This window comes from Aquarana catesbeiana, linkage group LG09 (genome assembly GCF_042186555.1).
Source record: "Aquarana catesbeiana isolate 2022-GZ linkage group LG09, ASM4218655v1, whole genome shotgun sequence".
Taxonomy (NCBI): Eukaryota; Metazoa; Chordata; class Amphibia; order Anura; family Ranidae; genus Aquarana; species Aquarana catesbeiana.
The window spans coordinates 58081983-58096146 of record NC_133332.1 but is presented as its reverse complement, the minus strand read 5'-3'; the positions used below and the strand labels follow the sequence as shown (position 1 = coordinate 58096146).

General features: G+C 41.3%; 1 protein-coding gene across 1 annotated transcript in view; it reads left to right on the top strand.

Annotated features, from left to right (window-relative positions):
* The window catches only part of LOC141107681 (cytochrome P450 2C23-like), a 78242-nt gene that overhangs the window by 17906 nt on the left and 46172 nt on the right, over window positions 1-14164 (top strand). The window contains exons 3-4 of the mRNA XM_073598585.1: window positions 6333-6482; window positions 9642-9802. Coding sequence (XP_073454686.1) covers window positions 6333-6482; window positions 9642-9802 — 311 coding nt within the window. The remainder of the gene's footprint in view (window positions 1-6332; window positions 6483-9641; window positions 9803-14164) is intronic.

The following is a 14164-nucleotide window of genomic DNA, read 5'->3' as shown; positions in this document are numbered from 1 at the left end:
TGATACTGGAGAGTTTAATAAATTGACCACATAGACGAGTTCTTGCTGGAAAAAAATATTTTAAGCAACAGACAAAATATTTTGACACAGTTCCCCACACAAGGCTCTTGTGTAAGGTAAAGTCTACAGGCTTGTAAATATCAGTTTGTAAATGGTCAGAATTCAGAGAGTAGTGGTTAATGATTCTTACTCTGAATGGTCTAAGGTTATCAGTTGTGTACCCCAAGGTTCAGTGTTGGGACCCTTACTTTTTAATACCTTTATAAATTATATTGGGTCTGGGATTAAAAGTAACATTTCTGTCTTTGCAGATGACACTATGCTAAGCAGTGGAATAATGTCCTTGCAGGATGTCTCCAATTTACAAACCCACCTCAATGCACTGTCTAATTGGGCGACTATGTGGCAGATGAGGTTTAATGTTAATAAATGTAAAGTTATGCACTTGGGGGCTAAGAATATGCATGCATCATACATACTAGGGGGAGTACAACTGTGGGAATCAATGGTGGAGAAGGATCTGGGGGTTTTCGTAGATAATAAGCTCAACAATAGCATACAATGCCAAGCTGCGGTTTCCAAAGCGATCAAAGTCCTTTCTTGTATTAAGAGAGGTATGGACTATAGAGATAGACATATAATTTTGCCCTGTACAAACCATTAGTAAGACCTCATCTGAAATATGCAGTTCAGTTTTGGGCACCAGTTCTCAAAAAAGGATATTGGGGAACTGGAGAAAATGCAGAGAAGGGCAACCAAACTGATAAGAGGCATGGAGCTCAGCTATGAGGAAAGATTAGAGGAACTGAATTTATTCACTCTTGAGAAGAGGAGATTAAGGGGGGATATGACCTTTCAATATATAAGGGGTCCATATAGTGAACTTGGTGTTGAGTTATTCACTTTATGGTCAACACTGAGGACAAAGGGGCACTCTTTACGTCTAGAGGAAAAGAGATTTCATCTCCAAATACGGAAAGGTTTCTTCACATTAAGAGCTGTGAAAATGTGGAATAGACTCCCTCCAGAGGTGGTTCTGGCCAGCTCAGTAGATTGCTTTAAGAAAGGCCTGGATTCTTTCCTAAATGTACATAATATAAGTGGGTACTATCATTTATAGTTAAAGTTGATCCAGGGAAAATCTAATTGCCTCTCTGGGATCGGGAAGGATTTTTCCCCTGCTGTAGCAAATTGGATCCTGCTTTTCTGGGGGTTTTTTTCGCCTTCCTCTGTATCAACTCTGGGTATAGGATTGGGTATATGGGATTGTATGATATTTTTAATTTAATTTATTATTTTTATTTTTTTTATATTTGAACTAGATGGACTTGTATAAAACAAAAATTAAAGAAGAAAAAAAATATATAGGTGTAGAAAAAACAGATACATGAAAAATATGAATCTATATATATAATGGTGATAATACAACACATCACGCATAGTAAAGTGTTGCGTGCTTAATAATGCGTGACTCAGTTGCTGAGAAATTATGTATATGCGTGTGAGCTGGAATAAGCATATTTAAGAAAATCAATAATTCCAAAACACATTTTGTGCTTCTAAACACAATCAAAAAATAAATACATAATAAAGTGACAGATTCTAATATCAAAGTCCCAACAAATATATACAGTATAATCTATATGTGTATAGGACTATACACTATTGAATAACAGTCTGTGGGTGGTGATCTGTGCACAAATTCAAAACAAAGGTGACTCCCCAATGCTCCCAGCTTTCCTCCGCATCACCCACTTGTGCCTGCACTCATCAGAGCACCTCACCCCTCCAGAGGTAACAGGCGTAATAGCTGTGTTCCAATGGCGGCATCCCCTTTTGACAGTTTATCCCTCAGTTTGATACAGGTGCATTCCACCTCTCAAAGGTATTTCTTCGGGTGGTCGGGTGGCCGCAGCAAGTGGCTTCCCCCTATACAGGTGTATGCAGGCTCCGTGTGTTGCTGTGGCCGCCCGACCACCCAAAGAAATACCTTTGAGAGGTGGAAGTGCAATATAACAAACAATCTGTAGAATATGTATGTGTTGTATTTACATAGATATGTGAGAACCTGGGGGTGGGAACAGGAAGTAGGAAGTTATGAAGTGAAACTAGAAGAAAAAGGTTTTCATGCGGCTCTGCTGGCTGTAATAAGCAAGTTCTTCACAAGGTTCATCTGACTATTCATCATTGCTTCTACAAAATCTACTTGGTGAAAGAAGTGAGATCGCTAAAACATTATGGCTCAGGATCTCTGTGGCATACAACCCCTTAGCCAGTTTAACACCATATCGTTTTGTGTGCGTTACTGCCAGTTTAACGTCATATAGTTCTGTGTGTCACTGTACGTTATATTGCAGTATATTATAGTTTATCCGTGGAATGTGTCTGTGTAGTGTGAGTACTCAAATTAAAGTGCACCACACACCTCTTTACATTGATTAAACTGCATCTATGTACAGATTTCAACTTCTCCTTTACATTTGCTTATAAGCACCGCCCCCTCCCTCCCAATAATGTCTGGGAGGACAACAAGGAGAGGCAGACATTCCCTTGGCACTGTAAGGGGGCCAGCAACAAATGTGTCCACAGGCAAAGGTAGACATGGTAGTCAGTTCTCAGGCAGGGCATCATTTCCTCTGTTTAGTGAGTTTGCTCATCCTATCAAGCCACAGCATGCAGAGGAGGTAGTGTACTGGCTTACTAAACCTTCCTCATCCTCCTCATTCTCTGTCACGCAAGCAGAGACAAGTGTGCAGTCCCCTGCAGTTGCCAGAGTGGATAAACCTGCCTCCTTGTCCACATCTATTACTGCCATAGCCCCAGCAATAGCCATTGAGGAGTCAGCTGAGTTATTTGACCACAGCGTCAGGCACTTGCACCTTGATGATGCCCAGCCATTACTGGATTCAGATGTTGGTTCTGAGGTTGAGGATGACAGAAACATGAGCCTAGAGAGAGGGAGGAACACTGGTCGACAAATTGGCATTCATGTTCCCCAAGTCACAGCGTATTGCCAAGTTGTCTCCAGTGGTAATGATGAAGAAGGAGGAGATGGAGATGATGATGAGGTCACTAATGCGTTTTGGGTGCCAGATAGAGAAGAGGAGGAAACTGAAGGTGAGGCTGCACAACCCCAAGGAGGCCAACATCAAGAAAGAGTACAGAGCAGCCACCCTATTCTATCACATTCTGCAGCTGTTATCTCCTGGCCCACTCCCCAAAGCTCAGCTGTCTGGGCCTTTTTAAGCACATCTGCAGCAGATCGCACTGTTGCTGTCTGCAAACTGTGTCTTAGGCACATAAAACGTGGCATAAACACCAACTATTACCAGGCAGTACACCTCGCTAGGGTACTAACATGGTGTAGAGACAGGAGACATAAAGCCTAGGTAACGATTGAACAATCTTGTACTGAGATTCCACTTCAATGTGTGCCATGGTTATGGCCAAGATCACTTGGAACCTTATGGCATCACCCCCTTATAGAGCCAACTAGGGGCATTAGAGTAGTGCTAAAAAGTCATCTTTTTTCCAAGACAGAAGGGGAAATTACTCGGCTCTACCCAGTATTGGGGAGCCCAGCATTTCCCCCAGGCCACACTGATAGCCGTTTTAAACAAACTTTTGGGCAAGGTAAATTTTGTTTAGGTGATTACCTTGAAGACTCGAGGTTGAAGACTAGGGGGGAAATACAGTTGTTGTTTAATCCACCATTGGACCCGTGGTGGATGCAAAAAATTACCTATTTTCTTAGCTCTCTCCTTTGCGGGGGTGGCCAAACTGTTCTAATACGCCGTTGGAAAATTTATGCTTGGTAGAAGCACCCTCTGCCCATGGGTTATTGGTGGCATATAAAGTCCTAACACATCCTCCTGAGGGTTTTGTCCCGGGATTCCTCCAGAAATGGGAAAGAGATTTAGACACCATATTCTCCAAAGAGCAGCAGGGTCAATTTCTATACTTTGCCCACTATTCTTCAGTGGCTAGTAAATATCAAGAGCTGAGTTATAAGATCCTCTCACGTTGGTATAAAGTTCCATCCCTGCTACAGAAAATCTATCCTTAAAGGATGAATACCTGAATACCTGTGGAGAGGCACAGTGTGCATATTTTTTGGTCCTGCTGGAAATTAGAGGAGTTTTGTTCTAAAGTGCGAGACATCATAGGGCAGCTCACTGACCATGATCTGGGATCGGACCTGTCCAGATATCTTCTTCATCTCTCAGATTTTTCAAAGCGTAAATATAAAAATTCAATGGTCGTCCATCTTCTAAATGCGGCTAAGGCATGCGTTCCGGCAATATGGAAGCAGGAATCGCCTCTTTCGATTTCGCTGTGGCTCACAAAAATAGCTGACATACACACCATGGAGAAAGGTATCACAACTATGCAAGGTAAAGAGGAGACATTTTATAAAAACTGGACACAGTGGTCCCTTTTTGTCTGTTCTAGGGAATATGGCATTGCGCTAGTGGAAGGGGAATAGAGGCTTTCTAAACTATCCTATATTTGTTTTTGTTTGGTTTTTTTTGGTTGTTGTTGTTGCTGTTGAATTGTTGTTTTAAGACTATTGTATAGACAGAACGGCAGAGGTCAAAGAGTATGCTACCATTAGAACCATAATATAAGGAATATGACTTTCAAGATTTTGTGTGCCTACCAAAAAACAAAACTGAATTGTTAAGCTATATTTCCTGGTACGCACGCAATTGTATCACGTTTGTTTGTTCGTGTGGAATGTTGTTTACAATAAAATAAAGAATTAGAATATATATATATATATATATATATATATATTTATAGCATATTTAAACCCCAAAACAAAAACAGCATATACCTGTTTGCTAGACCTTGTATCTAGTTGCTGCACTAGTTCTCTTTTTTCAGACTTTTCTTTCCTTTATTTTCACCTGGTAATCCTACAAATAACAAACTTCTTGTCCCTTGTGTCTGGGTTTTTTCCTCCACTGTATCTATAGAAGGAGCCTTGGTGGTCCCCCAATATTGGACTTCAAACATGTCTGCCTTTTTTCATCTCCAATACATGGGGTGTGGAGAGAACCACAGTTTTGAAGATTAGACTGTTTTGCAATCTGTTAAAGCAGGGGTCTTCAAACTATGGCCCTCCAGTTGTTCATGAACTACAATTCCCATCATGCATAGTCATGTCTGTGAATGTCAGAGTTTTACAATGCCTCATGGGATGTATAGTTCCACAACAGCTGGAGGGCCGTAGTTTGAGGATCCCTGTGTTAAAGTGTTACTAAACCCAGGACCCTGCATTCGCTATATCTGGTCTCCCATTGAACAAAGAACATGGAAATGCAAATATTTTTGTAAATATAAACTGCTGCTTTTTCATCAGCAGTATATAGCAGTCTTGTGACTTCTATCAGTGTTTGGTTAAAGCATGTAGGAGGAGTTTTCATTCTCCTCCTGACTGTCTTATGAGGCTGCATGACCCCTGACCCTCTGTCTGGACAGTGCTGATTGGCCCTGTGCTGATCACATGCACTCTCCAAAGAAAAAAAAAAAAAGAAAACTCTCTCTAGTGACAGAGTGACTACAAAGGCTCTGTCTTATCAGGGGGTGGATTAGGAACAGTGGAAGAAGGGGAGGATCAGAGAAGACAAGGTCAAACATAATTTTTACACAAGATTAACTCCTTAGGTTCCACAGTGAGTATAACAAGCATGCTTTACTGCATATACAGACTGATTTTTACTGTAGCAGGTTTAGTAAAACTTAAAGCTTGCAGGAAGTGACAAGGACACTGCATTTTTAGAAAGATCAGAAAGTTTTTTTTTTCTGTACTTTCTACATTAGTTTTCTTTTTTTAGGCTACATACCTTTTCAGAAAGTACAAAAAAAAGTGTTGATATTGCAGGAATGCTGTTTCCATTATTTCCTGTGAGCTGAAAAGAAATCACAAACATTCCTGTATTTCTTTTAAACTACTAGTCCCATCAATCCACAGTGAATTTGAGAGGAACAAGGGCAGACCTGTCTAAAGTCCAGCCTGTTTTGTCAACCATGGCTCCCTCCATGGATACAGAGAATGAGCGAGCGTAGCCACCCAGAGACAGGAAGTGTGTAAAATTCCAGGATTACCAGGTGAAAATAAAGGTTAAAAAGCCTGATAAAAAAAATCCAATGCAGCCACTGCATTTCAGAACTGGTAAACTTTAATGTAATTTATGTTTTTGGGTTTACATACACTTTTCTCTTCCTAATACTGTATTTGTTCCCTAATAATGTGTTTGTTTTATCCTTAAAAGTAGTAATTTTGCCAATCCAAATAAAGTAATACCATTTGACTTCTTTACATATAGGAGTTCTATTTAGCAATGGTGAGCGATGGAAACAGATGAGACGATTTACCTTGAGTACCCTGAGGAATTTTGGGATGGGTAAAAGAAGCCTGGAGGAACGGGTACAAGAGGAGGCCAAGTGTTTAGCAGAAGAGTTCCGGAAGAAAGAAGGTTGGTATTAGGTTTTTAGGACCAATTTCCAGGTGTTGGCATTGTCCTATCTGGACAGAGGAGCTTAGAGAGTGTTTCCTGTCAATAGAGAGAAGTACTAGCCAGCATTGAAACAGACCAGAAGGAGAAGACTATAGCTGCTCAATTTACACATTGGGAGGTTTCCTAGCTGCAGAAAGCAATACAACATTGTTAAAATTGTACATTTGGAAACCTAAATAGTTTCACATTAGATAATTCTGCTAAGGCATACATTGTTCTTAATATGAATAACTTAAATCAATATTAAATCCCAAAACAAAAAAATTTAATATATTGCAGTTTACCAATCCTTAAATGTGGTGGTTGCAATCATTTTATTTTCTTTTTTTTTCTTTTTTTTCTTTTTTCACTTTGGGGTTGATATTTTTGATCCAGAGAGTGCAAAATATGGTGCATCTCTGCATAGAAACCACTTCCAGTTTTTTTTTTTGTTAAAGCTTAACAGCTTGTGGACCAGCCGCCGCAGTTTTACTGCGGCCGGTTGGCTCCGCTGCGCGAAATCACGCTATTGTACGTGATCTCGCGAGGTCGGGAAAGCAGGCGCATGCGCGCGTCCTCCGCTAGCTCCATGAGTCCGACCGCGGGTCCCGCGGTTTCAATGTCCGTGGGGATACTCGCGATCATCTCCACAGAGAGGAAGAACGGGGAAGTGCTGATGTAAACAAGTATTTCTCCGTTCTGCCTAGTGACAGGACACCGATCACAGCTCCCTGTAATCGGGAGCGGTGATCAGTGACGTGTCACTCGTAGCTACGCCCCCCCCACAGTTAGAATCACTTCCTAGGACACACTTAACCGCTTCAGCGCCCCCTCCTGGTTAACCCCTTCACTGCCAGTCACATTTACACAGTAATCAGTGCATTTTTAATCGCACTGATCGCTGTAAAAATGTGAATGGTCCCAAAATAGTGCCAAAAGTGTCCGATCTGTCCTCCATAATGTTGCAGTCATGATAAAAATCGCAGATCGCTAGTAAAAAAAAAATTATTACTAAAAATGCCATAAACTACCCCCTATTTTGTAGACGCTATAACTTTTGCCCAAACCACGATTTTTTTTTAACGAAAAATATGTAGAAGAATACGTATCGGCCTAAACTGAGGAAAAAAAAGTTTTTATATATTTTTTGGGGGTATTTATTATAGCAAAAAGTTAAAAATATTGCTTTTTTTTGCAAAATTGTCGCTCTTTTTTTGTTTATAGCGCAAAAAATAAAAAAAGCTATAAAGAAAGCTCTATTTGTGGAGAAAAAAAGGACGTCAATTTTGTTTGGGAGCCACGTCGCACGACCACGAAATTGTCAGTTAAAGCGACGCAGTGCCGAATCGCAAAAAGTGCTCTGGTCAGGAAGGGGGAAAATCCTTCCGGGGCTGAAGTGGTTAATTGAACAAGCTGCAGTTAGAAGATGATTGGCTACCATGCATAGCTGCAACAGATTTTGCACTCTTCAGTTTTAGTAAATCAACCCCTTCCTGTCTTAGGCCTCTGGATGGAGGAGCAACAGAACCACCCTTTGACAACAGCATTGTCAACCTGTGGAGAGCGTAGTGTTAAGCCTCGTACACACGATCGGATTTTCCAATGGGAAATGTGTGATGACAGGCTGTTGGCGGAAAATCTGACCGTGTGCATGCTCCATCAGATAATTATTGGCCAACTTTCCGTGGACAAATGTTGAAAGGCATTTTTAAAATTTTCCGCGGACAAATGCCTGTTGTTGGATTTTCCGAGCGTGTGTACACAAGTCCGTCGGACAAAAGTCCAAAGTACAAACACGCATGCTCGGAAGCAAGGATGAGCCAGAAGCGGTCAGTCTTATAAACTAGCATTCGTAATGGAGAATTAAACATTCGTGATGTGGCAAATTATGAAATCTCAAAATGCAGCGCACAATTCTCTTCTTCTTTAATGGGATAATAATGAAGCTGCTTTGCTGGTGATACTGATGGAGTTATGGCAAACACATTTTCAAAGGCTTTTTTTTTTTTTTTGTGATATCAAGAATAATATTATTATGCTTTTTTTTTTTTTTTATTTGGGCAAGTTACCACAACACAATTATCCCGCAGTTTATACGATCAAAGATACAACTATATTGGTGTCCCTTGTTAATATTACATAGTATATTTTAAAATGAAACTGCCTACTCCCAAAATGTCATTTTAAGTAAAACACATAGCCAAATATTATTCTCCACAATTTTTTTTATTGTGCATTAATAAAAGAAAACAAAAAAAATTAGACATGCTATCTGCCAATAGAACTTAACCAAAAAGTGCATTCTATGCATCCAAAAATATAGAAAAATCAAATCATTATTCAACCAAAAAAATAATGTCAAAGCAATAACTCCAAGGCCAATAATAAATAACACGTTATTTCCTCAGATTCTGCAACATGGTTGATGAACAGCCATTCAGAAACTAACTGAAAAGTGTGAATCGAAAAGTGCATAATGAAAAGCGGAAAATGAAAAGTGCGAAATGAAAAGCGCGAATCACTCACCAAACTTCTACTAACACGAAATTAGCAGAAGGAGCCAAGAGGTGTGGCTAAAGAGCTGAAAAACCAAGTAGTATGTCTAGTACGTTACTATGTTCGTAATTGTTGGCCAACAATTGTGTGGCTGTGTATATGCAAGACAAGTTTGGGCCAACACCCTTCAGACAAAAGTCCACAGTTTTGTTGGCCAACAATCCGATCGTGTGTACGAGGCTTTAGTGTGTACCCAGCTTTAGACTAGCAGATTTAGATGGACTTTACTAACAATTTGAAGATGGACTCCAGCTAAACCTTTTAAGTTACAGCAACATATGTTTTTCTTTCTGTTTGGGATAAAGGTTTTACATAAATGAATAAAAGTTGTAAATTTGAAGCTCCCCTGATAAATGGTTTATCTCAACCATCTAACAGCCACTCTTGCAGGACAGCTTGGACTTGTAAAGATAACAGACTTACTAGCCAGGTGAATATAGAGGCAGCAAAGCCTAAAAAGAAACAAATGCAGCCACTGCATTTAAGTATTGGTAAGCTACAATATAATAAATGTTTGTTTTTGGGTTTTATATCAATTTAATATTAATTTAAAACTAAAACCAACAGTCTTTTCCCTTCCAGGAGCCCAATTTGATCCCACATTCCTTCTGAGCCTGGCTGTCTCCAACATCACCTGCTCTATTTTTTTCAATGAACGTTTTGACTATGAAGATAAGGAGTTCCTGTCCATGCTGGCCCTCATAAAAGAGGCTTTTAGAATTGTGACTTCACCATGGGCTCAGGTAGGCTAATCTTAGTAGCAGCAGTTGGGTATACAGTAAATTAATCTTTTTATAAGTATAACTAAGGATTGGCAGTGGGTGGCTAAAGCTAGTCATAGATGGATCAAAATTTGGCCGGTTCAGCAGGGACCAGACGAATTTCGATCTATCTATGGCTGCTCTAATCTAATGATCGACTTCTCACGAACAGGCTTGTTAGAAATTTTTGTTTGATCAGCACTGCAGCCAATAAATGTGTTCTGACCGCAGGGGAGTCTCTGAACTATCACCATGCTCCTCCATGCTGGCAAATATTGTAAAAATGTCGGAAGACAATCAGTATCCCTAAAACAAAAGTAACGTGCAAATCTTTATCCCCCCTCCCCTTTGTCCCCTTTCCCTAAAATTTACATCAGTATGTTTTCCTAAAAAAAAAAAAAGTTTTTAAGCTTTACAAAACTTTTTTGGTTTCCACGTCCTGGTTACCCTGAAGGCATAGCTCTGACTTTACCCTATACAAATCTGCCCTCCTAAAGTACAATTTCTGCCTCCATGCTGCCAAACAAACCCTGTCTAACAGCACATTCAATACTTTCCTCTTATTTCCTAATACAGAAGAGGTTACCAAACTTCTCTCAGACACCCACCTAACCACCTTCCTCCTGGATCTTGTTTCCTCAAAACTACTATGGTGTACCCTCTTCCTCTACCCTATGCTCTCCCACTCACATCTTCAATCTCTCTCTCTCTCTACCAGCACTGTCCTCTCCCCTCTAAAGCATGGACATATTATCCCAATACTTTAAAAGCCCTCACTGGACAACTTAAGACCCATCTCCTTGCTCCCATTTACCTCTCCACTTTTAGAACACTTAATCTACAATCATCTGGGCTCACTGAAAATAACCTTCTTGACCCCTTATGGTCTGGCTTTTGCTCGCAGCACTCCACAGAAACTGCCTTACTAAAACTCACTATGATTTACTAACTGTTAAAACCAATAGCCACTACTTCATGCTCTTACTACTAGACCTTTCTGTGGCCTTTGATACTGTTGACCACCTGCTTCGCCTCTATAAACTCTGCTTCCTTGGCTTCCAAGTTTCTGCTCTTTCCTTTTTCTCCTCGTATCTATCACAGTGCTTTTTCAGTGTTACCTACAACTCTGTCTCCTCCTCTCTGCTTCCTCTCTCTGTAGGGGTCTCCCAAGGCTCTGCCTTTGGATCCCTTCTCCTCAAATGACAGCCTCTTCCCTTGGTGGATGAGGCACTTCTCGGTCCACACACCCTTTGCTTGCCAGGTGTCATCAATGTCCACTTGTGCAAAATCACAGTTGGGCCTGGATAGTACTTGAATGGAAGAAAGTTGGGAGGTATGGTGTAGCTATACCCAAAACCTTTTTTCACTCCAAATAGAATGGGGAAAGGTTAGAACTGGCAGGTTTAACTGCTATCTGGTGCTCTCTAAGAGAGATTTACTCTCACTTCCTATTCTAGGTACAACATTTTAACCAGACAGGAAGTGATTGTCAGGGCTGACCTCAGCCCTTCCTCCTTAGAGCTGGTTGCTCAGCTGTCAGCTAATTGCCAGCTCTTGTCTCTCCACAGTTACTCAGCTGTTGATGATTTCCTGCTCGTCAGTCCTGCATACTTAAGCGGTTCAGTCCAGAGGATCCCTGCCTTCGCTTTGGCCAACATCACAGAGACATTCTCCTGTGTTCCTGTTTAAAGACTTACTTTGCTGACGTCCCTTCTGGCTCCAGATCCTGCTTGCCGTTTCACTACATTGATCCCTGACTTCTGGCTTGGCTGACTATCCATTCTGGTTACTGAACTTTGGCTATGTTTTGACTACGTTTGTTCTTTTTACTTTTATTATTAAACAAGTGTGATTTAACTGTACTTCTGTCTTGGTCTGATTTCATGGTTTCTGACAGTAGGCGAAGGCCATGAATTCAAAAGATGCAGTCAATCCACTTGTTGGTAATATTTTTCCAGATTAGATGAACTGGATCACCGCATGGATCAGTTTGCCATGGCGTTACAAATGCTCCTGAGTCGCATAGCTCACCTGGAATCTCTCACTGTGGCCACCCTGGTACAACCTATGTTGCAGACCGACCCTACTGCTGCTCCAGTCTCTGTGTAGGCACCCACCTCGAGTATTACCTCTATAAGAGGTATGTCTGGTTTTGCTTCCCTTCCCCAGCGATTTGGGGGCGATCCAGTCCAATGCAGAGGGTTTCTCAACCAGGTTGAGATATACTTTGAGATTCTGCCCTAGGTATTTCCCACGGACAGAAGCAAAGTAGGTTTTGTTATATCTTTGCTTTCTCAGAGAGCCTTGGCCTGGGCAAACCCTCTATGGGAGACGCAAAAGCCTGTTGTTTTGAGCTACCCTGAGTTTGTGGCTTAGTTTAAAATGGTATTTGATGTTCCCACATGCTCCACTTCTGCTGCCAAGTGCCTCATGTCCATCAAACAGAGTAGGAGAACTGTTGCCGACTACGCCATTAAATTCTGTACTCTGGCAGCAGAGGTTGCATGGAACAATGAGGCCCCCATGGCTGCTTTTTCTCATGGTCTCTCGGATACCATCAAGGATGAGATAGCAGCCCGAGATATACCCACTGAGCTGGAGAAGTTGATCACGTTTGCCATCCTCATTGACTCCAGACTCCGAGAAAGACTCTCTTTTAAGGAGCGCTTGCAGAAGCCTCCTGAACATTTGTCTCTGAGCCTTGCAGTCCCACCCAGGCCTCCCTCACCTCCCATGCCTCCTGGTACTCTGTCGGTCAGTGAAGGTAAACCCATGCACTTGGGTTTCACACGTCTCTCTGCAGAAGAGAGAACCTTTAGGAGGAGGGAGAGATTGGTTTCGGTCAACCTTTCTTTGGCTGAGTCATCCTTCGAAATACAGGCTCTAATCGACTCTGGGGCTGCAGATGCTCATTGATACTGCCTTTGTATCAAAGCACTCGATTCCGCTTCAGCTGCGTGACACTCGACTTGCCATTGAGGCTCTTGACAGCCTTCCCATGTGACTCATGCAACGGTTCCATTGTCCATGGCCTAGGGGCTCTTCACCATGAGATAATCCAATTCCAAGTTATTTCCTCACCTAAGTTTCCACTGGTTATTGGTTACCCTTGGTTACAGAGGCACAAACCCTCTTTTGATTGGCTCCATGCTGAGGTTCTCTCCTGGTCACCATAATGCAGTAACACATGCTTCCAGAAGGTAGCCAAGGTCCTGTGCACCTCTTCCCTCTCCTCCCTGCCAGAGGAGTACCGCGATTTTAGCAATGTCTTTGACAAAGCTCAAGCCAGTAGTTTGCCTCCATACCGGATGTATGATTGCACAATTGACCTTCAACCTGGTGCCATACCCCCTCGTTTACCCTTTGTCGGTCTTGGAGGATAAGGCTATGGAGGAGTATCCAGTGGCCACTAATCAATTTAAGACAGTCATGGACTATAGTATACAGTACAGAAAGTTTGAAAAAATTGTGGCTAAACACTGGCCTATATTGAAGTATAATCATATACTTGGTCCACCTCTCCCCAATCGTCCTGAAAGCACCTGCCCTTTGAGATAGTTTGGCACCAGTAGTCATTGACCCGCCTAGGATTCTTGAAAATAAATTTAGTTTTCTAGCTGGGTTCTATGCATGCGGTAGGTGTGCCACTTGCAGGAACGCTAGAAATAATGTGAAAAACGTAAAGTGTTTACCTCATCAGTCACACATAAACAATATCAGATCAAAGACCTGATTACATGCGCGACTGTGGGTGTAGTGTACATGCTCGAACATGACGTTTGCAATATATCAGAAGGACCTCAAGGGCACTACTCGTGCGAGTGGGGGAACATATAACTAACATCAAAAGGGGGTGTCAAAACCCAAAGTGTATCTAGACACTTTAGGATTTGTCATCAATGGGATCCTAAGCATCTGAAATTCTGGGGAATTGAAAAAGTCCCCAGACATTGGCGAGGTGGTCACTATATTCGCCAGCTAAGTCGCAGAGAATCCTTCTGGATTTATGAGACTAAGGTGATGGCGCCAGCTGGTATGAATATTGATTTAGAACAGTTTTATTTCAAATAGGTAATATGTGTTTATTTAATTGACAACATGATGTGGATTTTTGTATTGGATTGTATTTGGTTATTTTTTTTCTATTTTTATGTTTTTATTTTTATGTTTGTAATCTGTTTTATCTGGAAGATGGCCATGGACTGATGTCATTATTATTCATTGTTATTAGTCCCGCTAGTGGGATTTTTTAAATTTTTTATGTCTCGCTCCTGGTTGAGCGTTTTTTAATTAGGGTGTATTTCCCTTTAAATTCTCAGATCCGAGTGTCCTTTTGAATTATAA